Consider the following 23,590-nt stretch of genomic DNA (forward strand, 5'->3'; position numbering starts at 1 on the left):
ATGATCTTATTTTGCCAATCTACATCATCCTCTCCATTGTAAAGCTGGTGCGGGAGAATTGTCTGTATTCTGTCAATCATGTTTTAAATAAATGCTGATTGGCTAGGCAGGAAGTATAGGTGGGACAACCAGACAGGAAGTAAAGGTGGGACAATGAGAGCAGGAGAATGCTGGGAAGGAGGAAGCCCATTCCTCCCCAGTCCTGCCCAGACCACCGAAAAAGGTACCGAGTCATGTGGCTAATATAGATAAGAATAATGGGTTAATATAAGTTTAAGAGCTAGTAAGAAGCCTGTGCAAATGGGCCAATCAGTTTATAATCTTTTTTTTAATATTTATTTATTTATTATGTACACAATATTTTGTCTGTGTGTATGCCTGCAGACCAGAAGAGGGCACCAGACCCCACCACAGATGGTTGTGAGCCACCATGTGGTTGCCGGGAATTGAACTCAGGACCTTTGGAAGAGCAGGCAACGTTCCCAACCTCTGAGCCATCTCTCCAGCCCCTCAGTTTATAATCTTATGGAAACCTCTGTGTGATTTTCTTTGCGACTTGCTGACTGTGGGAACTGGACAGGACAGAAACCTCAACAAAGCAGGCCCTCATGTTACATAAAGCCTTTTTTGATTTGTCCTTAAAAAGACATTGGCACAGACATTTTTTCTTCTTTTCAACAATTTTTTTTAAAAAATTTATTTTTATTTTATGTGCATTGGTGTTTTGACATGGGTCAGGTCCCATGAAACTGGATTTACAGTTGTGGGCTTCCAGGTGGGTGCTGGGAATTGAACCCAGGTCTTCTGGAAGAGCAGTCAGTGCTCTTGACTGCTGAGCCACCTCTTCAGCTCAGGCACAGACATTTCTAAGCCTGCTTTCTCACCGACGAAATGGGCTGTTAGTAGTTCTAGCTTTACATTCATCCCTTGTTCTATCATCTGAGTTTCTTGCTTAACTTAAAAAAAGCTTTAGGCAAGTGTGTGCGTGTGTGTGTGTGTGTGTGTACGTACATGTGCAACAGTGCACACGCAGAGGTCAGAGGACAACTTGTGGGAGTCAGTTCTAACATGTGGGCTGAACTCAGGCCATCAGACTTCAGGGCGAGTGTCTTTACCTGCTAAGTCATCTGACTGAACCCCTGTTACTTAACCTTTTTAAGCAATAGAAGCAATCTTCAATAGATTTTTTTAAAGTCCATACTGTTGATTATTAGCATCAAGCAGTACTACATTTGAACTGGAGCTAAGACTTAATGTTTCAGCACTGTGGCATCATGAATACATTACCGTAATCAGACTTTGTCTCAGCTTCACAGATGAGGTGAGGAGGGATACTCATGGCTTTACTTCTAGTTAGTAGAAATGGCACAATTATTTAGGAAAGAGACTCAGAAAGAAATGCAGAGTAGAGTCAAGAGGTTTAGGTATGAGGCTGATGCCAGATAAGTTTTTTATTATATTAAAAAAAAAAACCAGTGGAACTGGAAATAAAGGTAAGTCGTTCAAAGTGAACGAGAGTTGAAAGATCTACCATTCCTCAGTGGCAGGCCTTGGACCCTCTGCCCAAGCCAGGTTGGACCCAGCCGAGATGCTGGAAAGCAGAGCACACGGTTGTGCCCATTAAGGCAAGAAGGGCAAGAGACCCCACAGCTCCTCGAGACCGCTTGCTGGGGTCTGAAAAACAAGAGAGCAGAAGTTACCAGAACATCCACAAGCCATTCTGTTCTAGCATCTGAGGTCATATGTTCAACCACCTGTTCTTGGGAGGTGGACCAACTCTACCGTTGGGCTATCAGTATGCAGGAAGCTATATGCAAAGTAATTCTACAACAGCATTGCCTAGACTTTGGAGAACTCTGTAGCAGCATTGTCTTAGGACCTTTAGGAGTGTTTGTTTCCTTCCAGAACGAAGTACAGCCTTTTTCTCTCTCTTTGCTATCAATTTATCCACTTAAAACAGTGGCCAGGTTTCGCCATTATAACCCCTGGGTTTGATTCCTGGGGGTTATGGTTAGCTGCTCAATATTTATATGTCTGTTTCCTCATCTATAAAACGGGCTGTTAACTGTACCCAGAACTGCTACAAGGTTGCATAGCCTACATAAAGCTCATAGACAAGCAACTGACACACAGAAAATGCTCAAAATTTGTTACTCTTCTAAGGGCAGTAAGAATAAATAGACCTTTCATCTCAAGTATTAAGCCACTTCCTCATTTCACATTTTATCATATTTTATATAAATGGGTATTTTGTCTGCATGTGTGTCTGTGTGCCACTTGCATGGATCCCCTGGAACTGGCATTGCAGGCTGTTGTTGGCTGCCATGTAAGGCGCTGGGAATCAAACCTGGGTCCTGCAGATGAGCAGTCTGTCCTCTTAACAGCTGAGTCATCATCTCTCCTGTCTTAACCTCCCCCTCCACTTTAAAGCTCAGCTAAGAGTCAAAATACAGAAACTAAACTTTAAAATTTGTTTGGGGGCTGGACAGATGCAATGGTTAGGTGCACTCGCTGCTCCTGCTGAGGATCAGTGTTTAGCCGTCAGCACCCATGTCAGGTGGGTCACAACCACCTATAACTTCAGCTCCAGGGGATCTAGCATGCGCTCTGCCCTCTGTGGGCATATCCACACAGGTACACAATGCACATTTTAAAAGATACATTTAAAAGGTGTTTCCTTGGCTGACGTCAACCTGTACTTACCTCCTGTGTAGTAGCCATATGCATAAAGAACTCGCCCAACAATCCAGGCTAGGCCCAGGCCAGAAGCTATGCGCTAAGATAAAAGGACAATTCAGCGTTTCAGTTGAGGAAACAGACCTTGGTGAACACCTAGAGCTGACTACACTTGCGTTGGCCAAAAGTGAGGTATTTCCCACTAAGGAAAGAATGTCATCATTTGTTTGGTCAGGAAAAGTCAAGACCCGTTGTTGTCTAGAATTGCATGCTCAACTGGGAGGTGCAAATTAGCTTTCCCCATGGGGATGGGCGCAGTTTCTTGCTCTGGGCAACTGGGGAAACTGGTGCTGGAGCTCAGGTCAAGGGCAGTCAGACCTCAAGGTTCCAGGGTGAGTCAGAAAAAGAAACCCTGATGTCTGAAATGGGACCCTGGACCCCACAGTGACTCAGCAGCTCCTGGGCTGCACTGTTCCCATGACGACATCTGCTGGAAATGGCTGGACACAGTAGGAGTGGAGATGGACAAGAAAAGGTGAGGAGGATGTATAGGGAACCCCGAATATGTGTACTCTGAGAGGAAAAAGCCTCTCTATTCTCAGCACCCTTGACAGGAGAGAGTAAAACCTATGTAGGATGAGAAATATTTTCCTCTGTTTCATCCTGAGTAATCCATCTATCTGGCCAGAATGAGTAAGAGGGGAAAAGGTTGGGGTAGGGTGAACAGGTGACCCTCTACTGGAATGGGAAGTCTTTCTGACTATGTGTTGCTTTTATTGGTTAATGAATAAAGAATCTGTATTGGCCTACACAGGGCAGAATAGAGGAAGGCAGGGCAAACTAAACTGAATGCTGGGAGAAAGAAGGCAGAGTCAAGAGATGCCATGTAGCCGCCAGGGGGAAAGACGGGAGCTGCCAGCTGGAACCTTGCTGGTAGGCCACAAGCCTCGTGGTAAAATATAAAATAATAGAAATGGGTTAATTTAATATGTAAGAGCTTGTTAGAAGTGTGCTATAGTGATCAGTGATTTAATTATTTATTTTTTTGGTTTTTTGAGACAGGGTTTTTCTCTGTGGTTTTGGAGCCTGTCCTGGAACTAGCTCTTGTAGACCAGGCTGGTCTCGAACTCACAGAGATCCGCCTGCCTCTGCCTCCCAAGTGCTGGGATTAAAGGCGTGCGCCACCACCGCCCGGCCAGTGATTTAATTAATACAGTTTCTGTGTGGTTATTTCAGGGCTGAGCAGCCAGGGAAACGAACAAGGGCCCTCCTACAACACTCCACGAGTCCTTTTCCATTTGGTAGTGCTGTCAGTGGTGCTGGTTGCTACGGCAGGGTTTTGTTTGAGTTGACTCTGGGTAAGAAGTCTTGGCAGGAGGATGAAGAACTATAGACAAAGCCCCAGCTACTCTCTGCCTAAGCTTGGTCTCTGCCAGGCTGTTCTTTACTACGGTGCTGAGTAATTCCTAGCAATTTCGGAACAATGGTTTGGTGTTCGGCTGTACAGATGCCTGCCGGTCCTGGTCACTGCCATGACCTTGGTTTGAGTAAATGTCTTCTAGAGCTGTCAGGATGCCACGGCCTTCTCGACGCTGGGCGCTCCAGACAGCAGCTCTTGTTTCCTCACCTCTTGAGTTTAGCTTACCTGTCACCTTCTCAGTAAGAGGCTGACCACACCATATTCAAAATCTCTGAGCTCCATGCTCCTTTTCCACTTCCTTGTTTGCTACTGGGCCCTTCGCAGCTTCTAACATCCCTAATAATTTACTTATGACGTTCTTTATGACCCCAATTAAAGGGAGGCTCTGTGAATCCTGGTGGCTGCCTGTCTTGTTCACTGCTCTAGGGAGTGGGTAGATTTTTTTTGTAGATGAATTAATGAGGAAAGTAAAAACACTCCCTGTGGATATGGACCTTTCAGAATTATATAGACCTGGGTTCAAAGTTCCATTCTTCTGTGGCTTAGCTGACCTTGTGAAAGTTACACGGTGTCTAAGAGGCTCTCCCTGTCTGTAAAAACAGGTGAAATGCTGCCTACTTTAAAACACTCCGTAACAAATCACTAAATAAACAGATGGCGACTTGACACTGAGGCTCCTCCCCCAATGTTCATTTCCTTCTCCCTGCACGCAGAGTGAACTACATCTAAACGGATGGATGACCAGCCCAAGGAGAAACTTACCGGGTGGTACACACCTCCCACGGTTAGAAAAAATAGGAAGGGAGGATACACTTCCAACCTGAAATAGACAGAAAGTCGTGTTTCAAAAAGTGTCCTCACGATGGCTGTTTATACAGAACTAAGGGGCTTTGCAGGCATGCTGGCAGGCTGGAAGCTCGGGAGTCCACACACTGGCTGGAGGGAGAAGGCTGGCTGCCGGGACCCACCTGCTTTTGCTCTGGATAGGAGTGGGTGAACTTTACATCCTGCAAACTCACGAGGAAGGCCTTGGCTTGGAGTAGGCCTCCTAACGGAAGCACAGTCTGAAACACCCTACAAGCTCGTGTGTCAACACCTGCTCTCTACTCGGTGGTATGGCTTTGGAGGGAGGATTGTGGGATAGTTTTGGACAGGGGCCTGATTGGCAGGTGTAGGCCACTGAGGGTAGGCTTTGAGGGTTATAGCCCAGCAGAGAGAGGACTCTGTTTCCTGTCTGCCTTTGTGATCATCTTCAAGTCTCTGTCATATCTGCCATTATATCTTACATCATGGACTATGTCTTTTTTAAATTATGAGCCAAGAGAAAGCCTCTGTCCATTCAGTTCTCTATACACACACACACACACACACACACACACACACACACACACACACACACTAATTTACAATGAAAAGTAATGAATATTAATCATTTAGATGGGACCTGCAAACACTGCAGAGAGTCACATTAAAGGCATTGCTATGGCTACTGTTAATTGTCAACAGAATCTAGAATCACCTGGGAGATGGGCATGCCCACGGAAGATTATCTTGACTGTGTTAACTGAGGTGGAAAAAATTGTCCACTGTGGGCAGTACCATCCCCTGGCTAGGACCTGAACTGTGTAAGCAGAGAAGGGAGCAGAGCAACAGCAGGCCTTCATAACACTCTCTGCTTATTTTTATTTTAATTTTTTTCCAAGACAGTGTTTCTCTACCCAGGATGCCCTTGAACTCATTCTGTAGACCAGGCAAGCTTACCTTGAACTCAGAGATTCGCCTGACTCTGCCTCCCCAGGGCTGGTTATTTAAGTTGTGCATCACCACTGACCAGCTCAGAAGTTTTTCCGTTCTAAAAAGTCTTATTTTTGCTCATTATTCAATCTGTTCACCCAGTAATTTAATATGCTTTTTTATATATGAGTGTGTGTGTGTATCAATACTATGACTCACATGTGTAAGTTAGGCTTGGTTCTCTCCTTCCACCATGTGGGTCCTGGTGATCAAATTTAGATTATCAGGTTTGGCCAAAAGTGCCTTCATTTTGAGCCCCTGCCTGCCCCCCACTAACGTTTTAATCATACTTTTAATGAGGGAACCATGATTGTCATGTTATCACTCAGCAAATTCAGAGACTCGGGGCTGAGATGAGGGGCATCTTTGCTGCCCGGCAGCATGACACTCACGTGTTCTGGTGGGCTCGCTGGATGCAGTTGAAGATATGCCCGTTCTCAGGATCTGTGCTGTACATGGCCGGGTACTGTGAAAGCAAAGGCCAGGCGGAGGATGAGTGTTGAGAATTAACCAGCCCTGAAACTGAGACATTCCGAAGCACCTTCTACGGTACTCCTGATGGACGAGCACTGACTTCGGCTTCAGTCTCTGTAGTGACAAGGCTTTCAGTTCTCAGAAGCTAGCAAGAACCTGTGACTTATGTTCTGGTTGCAAAAGACATGGGAGTGGCCCCTGCCTAGTCAGTGCGTCTCACTGATGCCATAAAGCAATGGTCGGCAGATGCAAATTCAGAGAGACCGGAGAGAAATGGCTGGTTCCCAGGAATCATCACACACCACATCCCTTTAAAATTTCCCTTACTAGGGAACAGATAATTGACTGTGTGAGACTGCTATTGCAAGTGCCCACTAGGATAAAAAGAGAAGCAGCCCGATACAAACACTTGCAGGAACCTCCAGAGGGAGTCTAATTACAAGATGCTAGATGCAAACAGACATCTAATTGCTCCCCAGGGATAGCTTTAGAAGTTCCCCTTCTAGTTCGGCCAGAGCTAAAGGAAGTATTTAACAGACTTCCTTTTTACAACAACCGGCTAAACCCAGGTTAAGCCCAGCCTCTCTTCTCTACTTAGGAAACAGGAAAATCAATTGAAGCTATCACTTGTAAAGTGGCAAACTAGGAAAACAATGCTGCTAATTCATCCTTCTTTAAGATGTCCCTAGCAAATAGCTCTAGGTAAAAAGGGACTTTTAATCCTAGTAGGCCTGGTCTTTCTACAGAGGGGCTAGAGTCCAACAAGGTGCAAACCGCATTCCAGCAATCCTAGTATTTCCTGCCACTCAGGAACAGAATTCGAATAGGCACTATCCAGAGACGGCTACTACCTGCCACTAACAACTCAGATCTCCTTCCATGATTGATTAGCCGTGGCCTCAGGAAGCCCACGCGAGCACCCGCCTGTGACCCCACTTACCTCCACCTTGTACTTCTTGCGGGCTTTGCCCACGTTGATGGCTAGGTGGAGCACCATCACGAAGCTGGCAGCGCCAGTGAGGAGCACGAATCCATATTCCTTAGAGAGGACAGTCATCTTGGCTCTGTGGAAGAAAGCACGCCACAGTGGGAAACTAACCCAACACCGTGGACACTGTGTGGTGCGAGGCCTTAGAGAGCACGGTGCCTCATCACCGGCAGATGTATACAGATCAAAAAGTCAGCTCAGTGCTGGGAAGGTGGCTTAGTAGGTCAACTGTTTGCTGTGTAAACATGAGGACCTGAGTCTGGATCCTTGGAGCTCACTGGCTAGCCAGTTTAATGAAAAAGGTTAGCCGCAGGTTTAGTGACAGAACAAAACCCCAAGTCAATCGCTGGTCCCTACATGAGCACGGGCAGGTGAGAGCCCCTGCACAGACAAGCGCGTGCACACATACATCTATCACACATACATCACAAGTGCATACACCATGCATACATATGACACACACACCCTGCCCAATAAAAACAGATGTTTTTAAGACATCAACAGAAATACCACCGTGTATTAGATGACAGAATTAAAAATTATTCCACTATGCAGTATAGTCTCAGAAAAGTGAATACAGGTCCTTCCTTTCTTCCTTCCTTCACCTTTTTTCCTTCCTCTCTATCTTCCTTTCAGTTTTAAAAACAGATTTTATTCCATTCTTATTTATTTATTTTTTGTACACACACCCATGTGCACATGCGACAGTGAGCACACGGGGATCAGAGGACCTGCTTGCAGAAGTCTGTTCCCGCCTATCACCACGTGAGCCCCTGGGGGCAAACTCCAGCATCAGCTTTGACAGCTGGCACCTTCACCCACTGAGCTATCCCATGGACTCCTTCATTTCAGTTTTTGAGGCTGTGTAGCCCACGTTGGCCTGGTACTCAAGATAAAACCCAGAGTGGTCTCAACCTCACAGCAATCATCCTGCCTCGGCCTCGCAAGTATGGAGATTACAGGTGTGAGCTGCTCTAGCCTGCTATGTATTCTCTTTGACTCAACATCCATTTACAGAGTTTACCTGTATCGCTGCGGTAGTCACTGTCGTGTGCCGCTAACATTTGCAGTTGGAAGTATTTAGCACGGCGCCCTTTAACAAACTGGTACCCCCGACAGTGGTTTCTGGGGAGGGCTACTGTGAGGTCAGAACCTTGTGACCGCCCTTCCACCTTGATCCTGGTCACACGCTGGCATGGTTTTAGAAGTCAAAATTGTGAAACCCTGCTTGCTGTTCTGATATCAAAACGTGGCTCCCCAGCCGATGGTGTGGACAAAACACATAGCCTGGCAGACTCCTGAGAACCCAAGCTGCCTATCAAATCATCACTTCAGAACAAGCCCCACAAGAGTCCCCATGTTGGAAACTTATTTTGAAATCCATAAAAAGTTGGCAATACAAGCTAAAGCTAAACAAGTGTTAACTACAGATGCAGTGGTGGCTATGTGGTTTAAAGATACAATTCTCTGAATTTTTCTGACCACAAAGGAACTGTTGTTATAAACAACAGTTTTGAGGAAAAGCTGATCCTGGCTCAGCTTGCAATATTCAGCATTAAAACTCTTGTCTCAAAGGAAAGACATCAAATAAAACAAAACTTAGTAGGTGGAAGAAGCCCTAAGCATCTCATAGCCCACTGGGCTGCCCACTAACTTCTGTGAAATTTGAACACTAGATGGAAGAGTTCAGAGCATGCGTGCAGACGGAAAGAGCAGCTGCAACGCCTGAGAGTGTGCTAAGGTGACTCACCACCTCAGGCAAGGCTGCCAGAGCCAGGAGCTCCTGTGTGATCTCTTCAGTTTAAAAATGCCCTTCTCACTGCGTTGTGGTAGCTCTTCCTATAATACTAGCATTCGGAAGGCAAAGGCAGGTGGATCTCTGCGAGTTCAAGGCTAGCCTGATCTACAGAGCGAGTTCTAAGACAGCCAGTGCTTTTACACAGAGAAACCCTGTCTTGAGAGAGAGAAAAAAAAGCACCCATTTCTTGCTGTTTGTGAAAGCACACAGCAGGCAAATGCTTAAATGGATGAGGCAGGAGGATCATAAGTTTGAGGCCAATCTGTTACACCTTGAAGGGCTGGGGAGGGGGTTTAGCTGATGAGATGCGTGCTGAGTGTTAAGACAAAATAATAAAAGGACAGCTCTGCTGGCGCAAGAAATCCAATTAGGTCAAATCAAACCAAATCAAAATGCCCATCGTTTTAATAAGCATGATGTTCTCGGGTGGTTGAGCCATGATGGGGAGACAGGAAAGCAGGGAGCCCATGCAGACCTGAAAACGACGGGATTCTCCTCTGGGAGTACACTTAAATGCCCTGTGGGAGTGGTCCTGACCCTCCTCCCTGCCCCCAGGGGTCAGGACTTGGCATGCTGGGATTTGGAGTCCAGACTAATGCAACTCCCAGGTCAGGGAGGCTGGGATGGATGCCAGGGGCTGGGGACTATGCTCCCAACTTAACACTGAGCAACCATGGGAACCTGAGTTCAGTTCTTTGCACCCATGTAAAAAGTCAGGAAAGATAGCACAGTCATGTAATCCTACTGCTGTAGAAACATGGAGATTCCAGGAGCTTGTTGGACAGCCAGTGTAACCTGATTGGTGAGGCCCGTGGTGTCAGGGAGAGACCCTGACTCAAAAAACAAGATGTCTTCCTCCCGAAGAACAATAACCACCCAAGTTGTCTTCCGGCTTCCGAAGGCATGTGTATGCAAACACACCCACCCCACCCATCTACACATTGGCACACTCACCAAGATGGAAAAAGTCTGTCTCTGACGAGCAGTGAGCTTCCACTCCAGCAGCCAGTTCAGGCTGTTGCCCTGCTGCAGAATGTTTCTAGTCATTCTTACAAAGGACAGGATTCCAGTCCCCCTACCATGAGAGGAACGCCCAGAGCTGGAGTGCTGCACCCAGAGTCTAGAGCAGGAAGTGTTATGGGTAGGATTCAGTCCAGATTCATCCGACCCCAGTGGCCTCTTTCAGTCCTGCTTGCAGACTGAGAGCTGAACAAACCGTGGGGTCACAGTGTCTTTTTCAATATGAAATCTAGGGGTGAGCAAGTTGTTTGGGTCTTTAGAAAGTAAGTTTCTCAGGACTGCAGAGACGGCTTGGCAGTTGACAGCATTGGATGCTATTCCTGGTTTGATTCCCAGCACCTACATGGTGGCTCACAACCATCTATAACTCCAGGCCCAGGGGATCCAATGGCCACTTCTTTGTAGCATCTAAGGGCACTGCATTCATGTGGCTTAGATATACATGTAGGCAAAACACGCATGCACATCAAAATAAATGGAAAAATAAGGTTCTCCTAGCTTAAAAAGATAACATTTGAGTTCTAAGCACCCCCAGATCGGTCACCTCCCCCATCACAGCACACAGCAATTTTCAACAGCTTTCCCCTTTGTGGTCTTTACCCTGCCCCGCCCACTTGCCCTTCATAGGGACCAGACTGTCTCTGTGACTCAGCACAAGGTGCCTCTGGCACCTGCTCAGCTTCAGAAAACAAGGGGGCCTGGATGCTCTCCAAGTTTCTTCTCCTTTCTTCTCTTTTCAAGTTTATAAAGTCAACACAAATTAGACGCTACGGCAGTAATTATATACAAAAATACAGTGTGAATGCTGAGCACCTCCTTGAAAATGAAAAGCGATCAAGCCTACTTGCCATCCTTGGAGGGAAACCACTGCGGTCAAACAGGCATTGAGAACGAAGCTGCCTCTAAGGCTGTCGGCCTTTGTAAGGACAAAGAAATGAAACACTGCCACTCTGGCTCGGTTTGCAAGTCCAGCGGCTCCAGCATGCAAGGGGAGAGCTAGGACCGGATCGGGTTTTAGAATTCATGAAAACACTCCAGCCAGGCAAAGCAGAACGAATGGGCTTAGTTGCTGACCCGTTTTCCTGATGTCAAGAGCAGCCAGGTGGGTGGCAAGTGCTTTGGGGGTGAAAGTCTACTGCAGGTAAGAACCATTCCCAACGCAACTGTTTTGTAATCTATAAGTAGAAACTGACATGACCGCCAGGTTCCTCTTTCAGGGCAGCAACACAGCCTGCTGGGTGTTCACACCTGGTGAGAGGCATCTCCTCACTTCATGGAGGGGACGAAACTGAGTATGAACCTGGGTAGGAACCAAGTCTGAAACAAGTCAGAGCCAAGGTCAAGAGGTGCTGGCGACACTTAGGACACAGGACCTGGATGATTCAAGGCTTGCTCTGGCTTCAAAGCCTCTCTCCAGCACTAGAGCTTTTATGGTCCCAGAAAATACTATTTAAGCTCCCAAGGGCAGGAAGCAATTACACGGTCCCACCCTACCTATGAACCACAATAATCAGAGCGGTGAGATTTGCATAAAGGTGCAGTCAGTGTCCTTTACAGTTGGGTGGCAATCAACAGCTGACTAATTGGGCTGAAGGTCAGCAGGAGGAAACAATGCCTGGTATATAGCCCAGTGCTACTGAGATCACCTTGGAAAATAATCCACTCCTGCCACTTTGCTAGGCCAACATAGTTCCTTACTGCGATCAAAATCTTACTCTCGTCCCCATGGGTAGGTGCAGTCACCGCCCCTCATCACAGCAGCCTCTTTTTACAGAGAATGGAGATCACCACGGAAAACCACAGCAGGGCAGGATGCAGAGATTGTGGGGAGTCTAGCCCCAACTGATGTTTATATCGCAGCTCCTGCATCTACCGCCGTGGGAACATCACGGCAAAAGGGGTGGAAAGACTGTGAGAGCCAGAAGACCAGAGAGTCAGCGACGGAACAGTCTCTCCTAGAAATGGCTGCAATGGCAATATCAATGACTATGTTTTCATGGAAGGGAGACAATTTCATAGGGTCCCACCTCTAGGCAAAGAACTTCAGGCCACTCATGGCTGCTGGGAGATGGAGAATGAGCCTGTCCCTGGGATGAGCCCTCTTACTGGTTGTTGATTGCCAAGTGGTCAGCTCTGAAACCATACACACACAATAAAAATGGATTCAGCAGATTCTATTTAAATATATGTATTTAAATATATACATATATTAAATATATGTATTTAAATACATGCATTAAACATATGTATTAAATATATGTACTTGCATGTACTGTATGTATACATTCTATATATATAACAATGATAAAGTCAAAGAGGCAACCAACTTGAGGGAAGGACACAGGAAGCGTTTGAGGGAGAGCAGCTAGGAGGGGGCTGGAGGGAGGAAAGGGCAGGACATGATGTAATTCTATTTCAATTAAAAACATATTAGAAGGGACAAAACGAGAGAGAAGCTGGTGAAGTGGGCTCAGTGGAAAAGGCAGAGAATTCACCCGAAGGTGGGGGACGGGGTGTCTGATACCAGAGTGGGGGTTTTGCAGAGACCACATGATCTACAGTGGCACACCCTCTTAGGGAGGGGCTCTTCTGCGCTTGTGCACAGATGCAGGAAGGCTGGATACTACTGCCTTCCAGGATGGCGGACGAGCCCTCCCGACACCTCCACACACCGACAAGCGAGGAGCCCTACTCTGGATGCCTGATCTGTACTCAGAGAAGACAATGAGAACAGGCCTAAGGTCTGTGGGAGGGACCATGTGGCTTGGCATTCCTACTGCTCCTGGTGTTTGCAGGTGCTTGCCAACGGCAGGACAGTGACTTAAGGTGGCTCTCAGGAAAGCTCCCCCCAGCCCCTCCCACACAAAGAAACATTGCTCATCATGTTATACAGGACCTGGCAACAGTGTTCATCTGAACTGTTTGCTTTTGCTTTTCTTCCCTCCAAAGCATCTGTTGAAACCGTGACAGAAACTGGATTACGAATTACATAAAAAGAAGAATCTAGAACAGAGGTCTGCACCATAGTTCCTAAAGACTTGAGTGCAAGGAGCAAATATGGTTAGGCCTTCAGAATAGAATAGGACCAGCTTAATTCAGTCAAGGTTTGCAATCACTTAATCGTCAGCTAAATCTTGTTTTCTGACACTAGGGAGAAGGGATGGGTGTTCTCAGTCCTTGCAGGGTGGCCTGTAGGCCAGGGTGCACCAAGAACGGGAAGGCAGTTTAGATCCACACCCAGGCAGCCTCTGCCACACCCTGGGTTGTTAGGAATTCAAAGCCAGCAGATAGCTTACAGTGCCAGGCCGGAGGAGCTGATAACTGGTAGACAAACCCTCTGGTGTGAGCACTCCCTCGGGTGTGAGCACCCCCTCTGGTGTGAGCACCTCCTCTGGCGTGAGCACTCTCTCTAGTGTGAGGACCCCCCTCTGGTGTGAGCACCCCCTCTGGTGTGAGCACCCCCTCTGGTGTGAGGACTCAAGTGGCCTGCACACATCTAGCTGATCACACACCTGCAGCTCTTTTATTGACCCACCAAGATAAGGCTCTGACCTTTGAGAACTTTGTCCTGGACCTGGTCTTCATGGTCAGGACACAACAGCTCTGCAATGAATGCTCATTCCTGTGTTTCCCACAGACTAACTGGCCACCGTAACATGCACCTGCACACAGAAACTACAGGGCATGAGCCTCCTATTTGTGGTTTTTCATAGTTACTTGCACAAATACAGAAACTCAGCTGAGTCCTGCGGCAGTTCCCAGTCTTCTAGAGGCTGTGTTAAGACACGTCCCCTCCCAGTTTCTGAGTCATCAGGGCTCCAGTAGGGCCTTTGAATACAACCATCAAAAGTTCTCAAGGATGCCGATCCCTGCCCAGAGATCACATTTTTAAAATTGTTATTTAAGCGGGGGTGGGGGTCAGGGGTAGGGTGGAGAGACAGTTCGGCTGCTTTTCTAAAGTACCTGGGGTCAATTTCCAGCACCCACATGGCATTTTACGACTGTCTCTTATTCCAGTTCCAGGGGATTCAATGCCGCCTTCTGGCTTCCACAGGCACAAAGCACCTACATGGTGCACAGGCACAATGCAGGCAAAATACCCCTACACATAAAAATAAACAAATGAGATTTTAAAAGACCATGTTAGGGAAAAATCAAGTTGTAGGACGAGATGATTGGATCTGAGCCGCACTCTGGAGCATGCCCCTGTCTTGATGTTCCATACAAAGCTTTCTACTGGGTGCTCCTAGAACCCTCCTTTCCCTGCGGCATCTCCAGAACACGATGACGGGGCTGCAGGACGAGCTGAGGCTAAATGTTTCACTAGCACACGCCACAGGACCAGTGCATCTTCTTGGGTTTAACATTTGGCTCAACACTAATTAAACAAGTGAGCAAGAGAGGTTTCGTTGTTGTTGTTTTTTCTCTTTTCCTTTGAGATTTTACCTAGTGAGCCTGGCCTGTGACAGTCTCTGCTTTCCTGGATCTCTCTTCACAGTCACAATCACCAGACGTCAAAGGAGCTGGAGTTTAAGGCTTTTCACGCTGCAAGCGTGAGGGTCACTGCTACAAGAGGGCTTTGGGGAGACCGTTGCTGTTTACACCACGAATTGCTGTACCTCAAATTAAATGAGAAGCACTATAAGCTAAGTGAAAGACATATTTAAGGGCGTGGTAGGATCTTCTGGCAGAAATAGCAAAATAGGAAATTATTTCACCCATACATGTTGAATACTTAACATGGGACTGAGGACATGCAGGGTAGAGACTTTACATAAACTAACCCTCTCCATCCTCAATAATCCTCTGTGGCAGGGGCAATCATTGCCATTCTCACTCACAGGAGGAAACTGAGGCAAAGAGGAATTTCACCATTTGCCTACGCCTTTGTCACTGGTGAATACTGGGGGTCTGGCAGACTCATACTAGTGTCTAAGCTGTTTGCTACTAAGTCGCCCAGCAGAGCTTGCACTTGACAAGTTAGAGGCAGCAATAAGGAGCAGTCCTTGGCAGAGCTTTTGTCCTGGCTGTACAGTCTCACCCTGCTTCTGTTCCGGAGCAAAGCAGCCTGCGGGAGGCTGGAGTTAAGCAGAGGCTCGTCTGGCTTCACCGCACAGGGGATCTAACCCTTCACATGCTTGGGACTAAACATATACAAAGTCCCAGCCTCCTGGGTCTTTTGAATATTTTACACCCAGGGTTGGCTCTGCCACTGAGAAAGAGAGAGTTACTACTTCCTTTCCATGGAGGATGGCCTTTTACAGCTGCTGTTATTTTCTTCTCCATTAACGGCCCTAGTTAGAACCAATACAGTGCTGAACAGAAAAGGCAAAAGTGGACACAGTTGTCCTGCTCCCCATACAGGGAGGAAGCAGTCAGTTTCTCACCATTACATATGATGTTATAGGAGGTTTCCATCAATGCCTCTATGGAGCATATGTTATAAATCTAATTATTTTGCTATGTTCAAAACATAGCAACATTTCTATCTAAAGCTTTAAATTTTTAATAAAGTATCTCCCCCTTTGCAAAGTGCCCCGGGCCATGGTGGGTTTCCAGGAAAGTGAGGGTACTCTGGAAACCAGCCCTTGATGTCTACAGGGACAGAAGCGGAACAACACTCAAAGTGACAGCCATGTAGTGTAGCTAGTTAGCAGACACTAGGGGTCTGTAGGTGTGCCACAGACACCATCCAGACCCTCAGTTTAAGAGCCATGAAATCTAGGCTTAAAATGTGGGATTGCTGTGCCACTTCCGGCTGTGAGGCAGCCTCATGGGAGCAGTCCGTGGGCTCTTTGGCTCGGGTGTTCTCTTTCAGGAATCCTGCTGAGAGATTCTCCTGGGAACAGCACTACTCTGCTACTTGGGTTTGATCAACCCCGTCTTTAATTCCTGCTCCTGCCATGGCTGGCCTTATCTCACTGGGGCAGAGTTTCTTCAGATACAGAAAGGGCTCTGGGCAAGCCTACACTCAATTAAACATTTCTGGTGAAACAACTCTCTTTCACTGTGTACCCAAGTCCTTTTGGCTGCCCAGTGAAATTCCCCAGGGCACAATAAACATTGCATAAGTAGAGCAAAAGACAGGATTTATGAATAGAGGCACTTGCCCCAAATAATTTACCAATCCTGAGTCACCAAGCTACACAGTACCTTAGGCTTTCTCAAATGACAGATTCTTTGCAGACATAAGTATCTGCCTTCTCTTTGACTTTAAGCAAATAAAATTCAGATTAGACAACGACAACTTTTGCTTTGGTTTGTGATATTGTTCTCCTGCAAATTTTTAGCTGCTGTCTTGCACGAATACAACCAGAAAGTTGACCATGACAAAGTATTCTTAGCTCAGCTTGAAGTCATCATTCCCCCTAAGTCTCACAGCAACCCTTACTCAGTTGTGCCACCAGTCCAATTATTTTATATGGCAAAATCCTACAGTTTAATGGGAGTGACACAGGGATGATCAATTAAATGTTTGCCTTGGTCACAATGGATGCCTCTCAAAGTTCCACATACCAGACAGTTCAGCAAACTCCCAGGTGGGACTAAGGGCTCACTTCACCCACTAAAGCTTCTCCTGAGCCTGCTTCACTTCTGCCTTGGGATGTTTCCTCAAAGAAACAGGCCTTCAAATGATCCCCTGACGGGAGTTTGCCCCAGGGAGATAAAGCCAGCCGTGGCAGAAGCAGGAACCAGAGACAGGGGTTGATCAAAACTGGAGTACTAGAACAGTGATGTTTCCAGGAGAGTCTGTCAGCAGAATTCCAGAGGTGAGCATCTCTAGCTGGTTCTCTGAAGCCCAGGAGGAGCTTGGTGGAGAAATGCAGGAAGTGAGAGGGGAGCAACACTGGGGGAATTCCGTCTCCAGGAGTGAGAGACAGGTGAGAGACAGGAGACCTCCCTGTGTTCATCTTCCTTTTCAGCGTGGCAGTTCTAGTCTACGTCCACAACCAACACATCAAACTCGTTTGTCAAACCTTTAAATAAGCACCGGTCAAATCCTCCTGCCTCTCCCTCCCGAGTGCTGGGACTACAGGTTTAGGGTGCCATACCCAGTACCCCTAATTTCCAGGCATTTCAGAAAAGGAATAAGGGGCTGGAGAGATGGCTTAGAGGTTAAGAGCACTGGCTGTTTTTCCAGAGGTATCCTGAGTTCAACTCCCAGAAACCACGTGGTGGCTCACAACCATCTATAATGAGATCTGGTGCCCTGTTATGGCCTGCAGGCATACATGCAGGCAGAACACTGCATACATAATAAATAAGTTTTTTAAAAAAGGAATAAGAATCTAAGCGCCGAAACTACATACTGCACCGAATGGCGATGTAGGTTCAGTAGTTATTTTTAAAGTGCTACAAACAGAAAGCTAGCCGAGCAAATGCAGCCTGATCTATTGAGCACCAGCTTGCTAATTCAAGTGAGGCCAGCTGCAGCAGGCAGGACATAGTGGGTCTATCCAGGACCTCATAGTCTTCAGTTCCTCCTCAATGTACTGCTAGCATATCTGGAAGCCAGTCATATTGGGAAGATGGAGGACCTGCCTCTTTAATTCAAACACATATTCAGCCCTACATCCGAACAGCCACAGCTTAGCCATGTTCAGGCTTCAGATGATGTTTTAGTTCCAACACTGTGGTGAATTGTCTGTACTGAAAACAATTGTTAAATATGTTCCTAGGCTGGCAGGAGGTGGAGGAAGGAAGGGTCAGGAAGGCTTCTTGGCTCTTGGTGATGAGATGACAAGCTTGCATGGTTGTGCCAGTTAAGGTCAAATCTGAAAATGACAAGAAACTAAACAGAAATGCTCGGATGACGATCAATCTTCTTTCAGAAAAAATGGCAGTTCTGTTCCCCAAGAATTCAAGGACGTTAGATTTGTTAGTCAAGTTTCCCTTGTGTATGATGACAGGTTTCTTAACATGACAGGTGTACGCTGTAAAGATTTGTTACTCGCATTAGATTACTAAAACACTGATTGGCCAGTAGTCAGGCAGAAAGTATAGGCAGGGTGATCAGATGAGGAGAATTCTGGGAAGAGGAAAGGCAGTGAGTCAGTCACCAGCCAGATACAGAGGAATCAAGATAAGAATGCCTTACTGAGAAAAGGTACCAAGTCACATGACTAAACATAGACAAGAAGTATGGATTAATTTAAGTTGTTAGAGTTAGTTAATAATAAGCCTGAGCTAACAGGCCAAATAATTTAGAATTAATATAAGCTTCTGTGTAACTGCTGTAGGACCAGACGGGACAGAAACTTCCATCAACAGGTTTCTCTTATGTATGATGGCAGAGACTCTCCATGCATAATGTTCCATGAACCAGGGTACCCTGACACCTGACTTGGAATTTTGGGTCATGGCAGATATCCTAGAGCTGAGCCTCTCATGACACAGGGCTCCAGACACATTTCACATCATGCTTCTAATGGTTTGAAGGCAACAACCTTAGACAAGAAAAGAGAGATAATACGGAATACAAGCAAAAAAAGAGATGCCAAAAAAAATTATCAGGTGAAGCCAATTTGACAAATTCAGTTAGGCCAAAGCATTTTACATAGAGGACTGCTTGCCTCCAATTCCCTCAGAGCGAGTCCTTCTCTTCTCCATTGTATTATACATGCCATAGAGCACTCCAGGGGCAGGGCTGCAGTGAACTGAGAAGGAAGCGCTGAACCTCTAGAAAGCAGTCGGGGTGTGAGAGCAGAGTGCACACACAGAGGAGGGGAAACACGGGGACGGAAGCCATGAAGGCTATTGCAATGATGTGTGAGAGAGGACACAGGTACGGAGACAGCAAGTGTAGAGGTCCACAGACCCATCCAAGTTTACACGGTAGAGAAAGGAGGCCAGAGGGACGGAAGGGTAGTTAGAGACTGAAGGGAGAGTAGGAGGAGAATATTATTTACAATACTTATTTAGTATGGACTAAGCCCTGTTCTAAGCAGTTCAATATCAACTCATTTAACTTCCCACAGCATGTATTACTACCTCTGCTTTGCAGGTGAGGGAATTAAGCATCCTTGAAAACACACAGCTACCACAGGGCAAAGCCTGAATTCCCACACACACAGGCAGTGTGTCTCCAGATTCAACAGTTTTGGCCTTGGCCACGCTGTCTCTGAACCAAGCCGAAGAGCAAGTTTGACAACAATCGACCCTCTCTTGAGTATAAAACATATTAACAAGAAGGTAAATCTAATAATTAGCTCCAAGCCCATGCTTGATTACAGACTGTGGTGTTTCTAATTAGAAAGGGGAAAGAATATCTTGGGAAAGATCCAGAAAAGAACATTTTGGTGTACAACAGTCTGAGAAAAGGGGTCGAGTGAAGAACAATCGCTCCAGTCTCCTGGCATATAGCTTGGCAGGGCAGTGCCGAAGCTGGCTGGCACTTCATCTCACCATCACGAACCCCACAAACCTGTCCATTAACATTGCACAGGAGCGTACGGTCACAGGGCAACAAAGCTATAACTTCCAGAAGAGGAAAAAGTCTTGAATGAGTCACACTGATAATAGTTGGATTTTCCATTACCAGAAATAAAGACAGCTTAGAGCTATTTTAATTCTTAACAGATGCTATATCCCTGGGAAGATACCAGCCATGAAGTGAAGGAACCAACTACCTAGGTGGTTGGATTTTATCTGGCTTGACACTCCCATATCTCTTGGAAGGTAAAGCGGACTTTGGCATAATCATTTGCATTTTTCTATCTTTAAAAAAAATCTGCCATTCTTTATTTTACTTTTACTATTTAATGTGTGTGTGTTTGTGTCTGAAAAATCTAGAAATGTATGAGTGTATGCCACAGGGATGTGTATTTGTAACGCCAGAAGGTGTCAGATCTCCTAAAGCTAGGGTTACAGGTGGTTGTAAGCCTCTGACGTGGGTACTGGGACAGAACTGAGGTCTCCTGGAAGAGCAGCAAGTGCTCATAACTGCTAAGCCATAGCCCTAGCTCCCATGTGCATTTCTTAAGCTGAAGAAGTATAAAGTATCATTTACTTAAAAAGAGAAAAACTCGTCTGTTATGGGACACAGTTATACTCTCCGAATGTGGGGCACTGAGGCAGGTGGATTGAGAATCCGAGGCAAGCCTGGGCCTGTGAAGATCGTCTCAAAACAAAGAGGTGGGCAATGGAACGCGAGTATTAGAGTTCACATTCCAGTTGATGAGCAGATCCTGTCTAGAAAGAACTCAAAGGGTAACAAGGGGACCTATGAAATTCTCAATGCATTTGGGAAACAATGCAGCTTTCCTGGTCTAGCGGCTGCATTTCTCTCCGCAGACAGGCAAATGGACCCTGAGAGAGAACTAATCTTACACAGTGACATCTGACGAGAAGAGCTAGTCTTTCTCTTTCCAGGGGACAGTAGACTCACAAGCAAGATCAACAAATTCAGTTGCAAGGGCTGAGGAGGTGGCTCAGACAGCTCAAGTGCTTGCCATAAAAGCGTGAGTAATGGCATTCAGAACCCCACACCCATGTAAAAAGCCACTGGGGCAATCCCTGTGCTCAGACAGGAGGGGCCCTGGTGCTTCCTGGCCAGCCAGGCTAGCTCAATTAGTGAGATTCAGTGAGAGAATCTGCCTCAAAAATCAGGTGGAACGTGATTAAGGAGGACACAAGGTTGACCTCAGGTCTTCATACGCACATGCACTTGTAGCATGTATATAAGCAAGTTTGAAAATACACACACACACATTTTAGTTGCAGACGTAACAACAGCATATTCTAAAGAGATATTGCTTTACAATTCTAGATGGTACTTAATCAACTGTGGCCAGCAATGGTGCTCTGCATACAAATTCAGAATATTTAAGTATAAACATAGGGAATGATAGGTTTAAAATCAGTTAAATCGGTAGGTGTTAAACTACTTTTGATAGATTCATCTTACATCTACTCATTCCAGGGGCTTTTTCAGCATCTCTTTGGATAGACACATCTTTCTTGTTTTTCTTCTCTGTGATGTCCTCTATGAGGGAATCCACTTTTAGATCATTTCCTGCAGAACTCTACGCCAGCAGGAGGGATGCTAAGTAAGGGGAAGGCTGCCCTTGTTCTTTAACAAGGTCTCAGTGGCCCAGGCTGGCCTTGAATTACCATTCTCCTGCCTCAGTCTCTCTGGTGCTAGGATTCCAGTTGCAGGCTTCTGCATCCATTAGAATTTTGTTCCTCAGTCTAAGGAAGCTCCAGGAGTGCAGTTTCTAAGGCTGGCCACAGTATCACTGTCATTTTATATATAGTAACACTGGTTAAAGAAAAAAAAAGAGTCACTTGACAAAGTTTTCTATTTCTGTAACATTGTGTCAGGAAGAAGCTTAGCAGAACGTACTTCCCAGGGTGAAAGCACTTGTTTGGATTTCAGATGTAAGTTTTATTTAACTCCTTAGATAAATTTAGCTCCTGTGAGAATAAACATTCTGGATCCCCTGACTCAGACAATATACTCTCGTTACCGATACACTGAAATAAAACGCGACTGTAACCCCGACCAATAATAACCTTGGGTGCTTCCCGGAAACTACAGGCTGCAGGTGCCCTCAGATATTCCCCAGGGACGCCCTGGCTCCAACTCCTACAGCAAAATCTGCAGAAGACTCCGCAAGACCACACCTAAGCCGGCAGCATAGTCTGTAGAGCGCTGACTTCTCTCTGGGGCACCTCCTTTCCCGACTCAAGTCCCAACCCGCAGCGTTCCTTTCCTACCCATGCCACCATCTGTCTCTGTTTTTCCTCTACTTCCTTTGCCATACTCAAATGTACCCTAGGCTATTTGTATGTTGGTGCCTCCCAAGCAGAAAATTAGCAGAAGCCAAGACCTAGAGTGACTCACAGAGCTTCTACTCCCTGCCACCATCCTGCAGTTGCCCCACCCGTGGTTCTGGGTCGCCCGGCAGGGACACAAGATAAAAAGGAAAAGTTGCAGACACGCAAGGAAAAGATCAGTGAAGATCCCCCCCCCCCCCCCCCCGCCAGCCCTTCTCAGGAGAGAAGTGTCTTTCTTATAGAATGGAGGTTGGAAAATGACCCACATTCAGGTTTCAATGCAAATATTTCTCCGAGGCAAGAGGAAAACAAACAATTCCCCCTGAGATCCTCCAGAAGGATCCTAGCAACAACACATGCACAGCAGAAGCGGCGCTTGTACGACACTTATGAAACCTGTGCTAGATCCGCATGGCCACTTCCCACTGCGGAGCTCGGGTCTCCGGTCTCGGTATTACAGCTGCAGTGGGTAAGGTCAGGTGGACCCCAGAAGGCCGAAAGAGGGAGCCCCAGATCTTTACACAGCTGGAGTAGAGGAAGAAAGGAAATAAAGAATTGAGGATGAGCTGACCTTGAGAATCTCCCTGAGTTATAGACAGACAGCGAGGCGAGAGTCTCATCTAGTAGCTCAAAAGCCACCCCTCCACCAGGGAGAGGATGCAGGGTGGGAGGAGGGTAGAGAAACGTAGAAATCGACCGACAAGAGAGAGGTTGCAGGGAGACCCTATTCCATCCCCAGTGGCTGAGATACAAGCGGTGCGCACGTAGGCGTTCAGGTGCCTCAGCACAGCTAAAGCTCCTGCAGCTCGCAGGTGCCAGCACTTACCTGCTTCACCTTCACGCGCCTGGTGCAAACTGGAGCTGCGCAGCACTGCCTGGGTGCGGTTCCAGCGGTCCCGCAGGACCCGCCCCACTCCACCCCAGGCAGCGCGTGGCCACGCCCCTGGGCGTAGCTCGAGCCCAAGGACCGCCTCTGGCCTGGGAAGTTCTGGTTGTCTCTGAAGAGGGATTACATTTTCTCCCTGTTCCTGACGGTCCACACGTGCTTACTTTTCTGGTTCTCTAGTCTACATAAACTTGCTCTCCTTCCCAGGTATCTCTTCGTGACCACAGTCCTAAACTGGTCCTGGTGTTTCATTCTTCCTGGTTGGAACTGGAGGAGCAGAAGCGCGTTAGTAATTCTTCCCAGCAGAGCCACCGTAGCTCATCTCGCCGCGCATATGCAGTAGAGGGGTTTTTGGTGAGGGGTGTGTGTTTGAACTCGTGGTGAGAGGAGTTTAGAGCCTGGGAGTTCCCTTAGCTAACACCGTTAGCAAGTACCTCGGCCCTGCCCACATGGCGGACCGCTCACTTTCTCGCTGGCGGGCTCCTGTGGTTTGCTCGCACAGGTGTTTTTGCACTCCGCGGGATTTTTAACAAAGATCATAGGCGCACCCTCTTGTGCCACCTCGCGGCGGCCTCCAGGAGAGTCTTGGATAGGACCTACTGGGCAGAAGTAGACCTTGGCTGTTACTTTCTGTAAGTTCTCCTTTAAACCAATCACAGAAGCCGCCAAAGTTAGCATTATTATTATTATTTTTAAGTGCTCCACGTTTCCTTTGGAAATTCGGCTTCCCACTACCTGAGCACCTGGTCAGACAGT

The 23,590-nt window shown here is 46.8% G+C and overlaps 1 protein-coding gene across 1 annotated transcript; it reads right to left on the reverse strand.

Moving 5' to 3' along the window:
- Window positions 1–1,419: 1,419 nt before the first annotated feature.
- Window positions 1,420–22,925, reverse strand: Mgst3 (microsomal glutathione S-transferase 3). Its single transcript, XM_075988513.1, has 6 exons — window positions 22,775–22,925; window positions 7,305–7,428; window positions 6,283–6,356; window positions 4,859–4,916; window positions 2,704–2,776; window positions 1,420–1,674 (listed from the first exon to the last, which is right to left on the reverse strand). The coding sequence occupies exons 2-6, from the start codon at window positions 7,419–7,421 to the stop codon at window positions 1,538–1,540; spliced, it is 459 nt and encodes a 152-aa protein (XP_075844628.1). The 5' UTR covers window positions 7,422–7,428; window positions 22,775–22,925; the 3' UTR covers window positions 1,420–1,537.
- Between the last annotated feature and the right edge of the window lie 665 nt (window positions 22,926–23,590).

This window comes from Microtus pennsylvanicus, chromosome 10, assembly GCF_037038515.1.
Source record: "Microtus pennsylvanicus isolate mMicPen1 chromosome 10, mMicPen1.hap1, whole genome shotgun sequence".
NCBI classification, from domain to species: Eukaryota; Metazoa; Chordata; class Mammalia; order Rodentia; family Cricetidae; genus Microtus; species Microtus pennsylvanicus.

Coding starts and splice junctions, on each gene's coding strand:
- Mgst3 (XM_075988513.1), bottom strand. CDS start 7,421: ATGACTGTCCTCTCTAAGGAATATGGATTCGTGCTCCTCACTGGCGCT. Junction 6,357..7,304: donor GCAAGAAGTACAAGGTGGAG/GTAAGTGGGGTC, acceptor TTGCTTTCACAG/TACCCGGCCATGTACAGCAC. Junction 4,917..6,282: donor CAGCGAGCCCACCAGAACAC/GTGAGTGTCATG, acceptor TGTCTATTTCAG/GTTGGAAGTGTATCCTCCCT.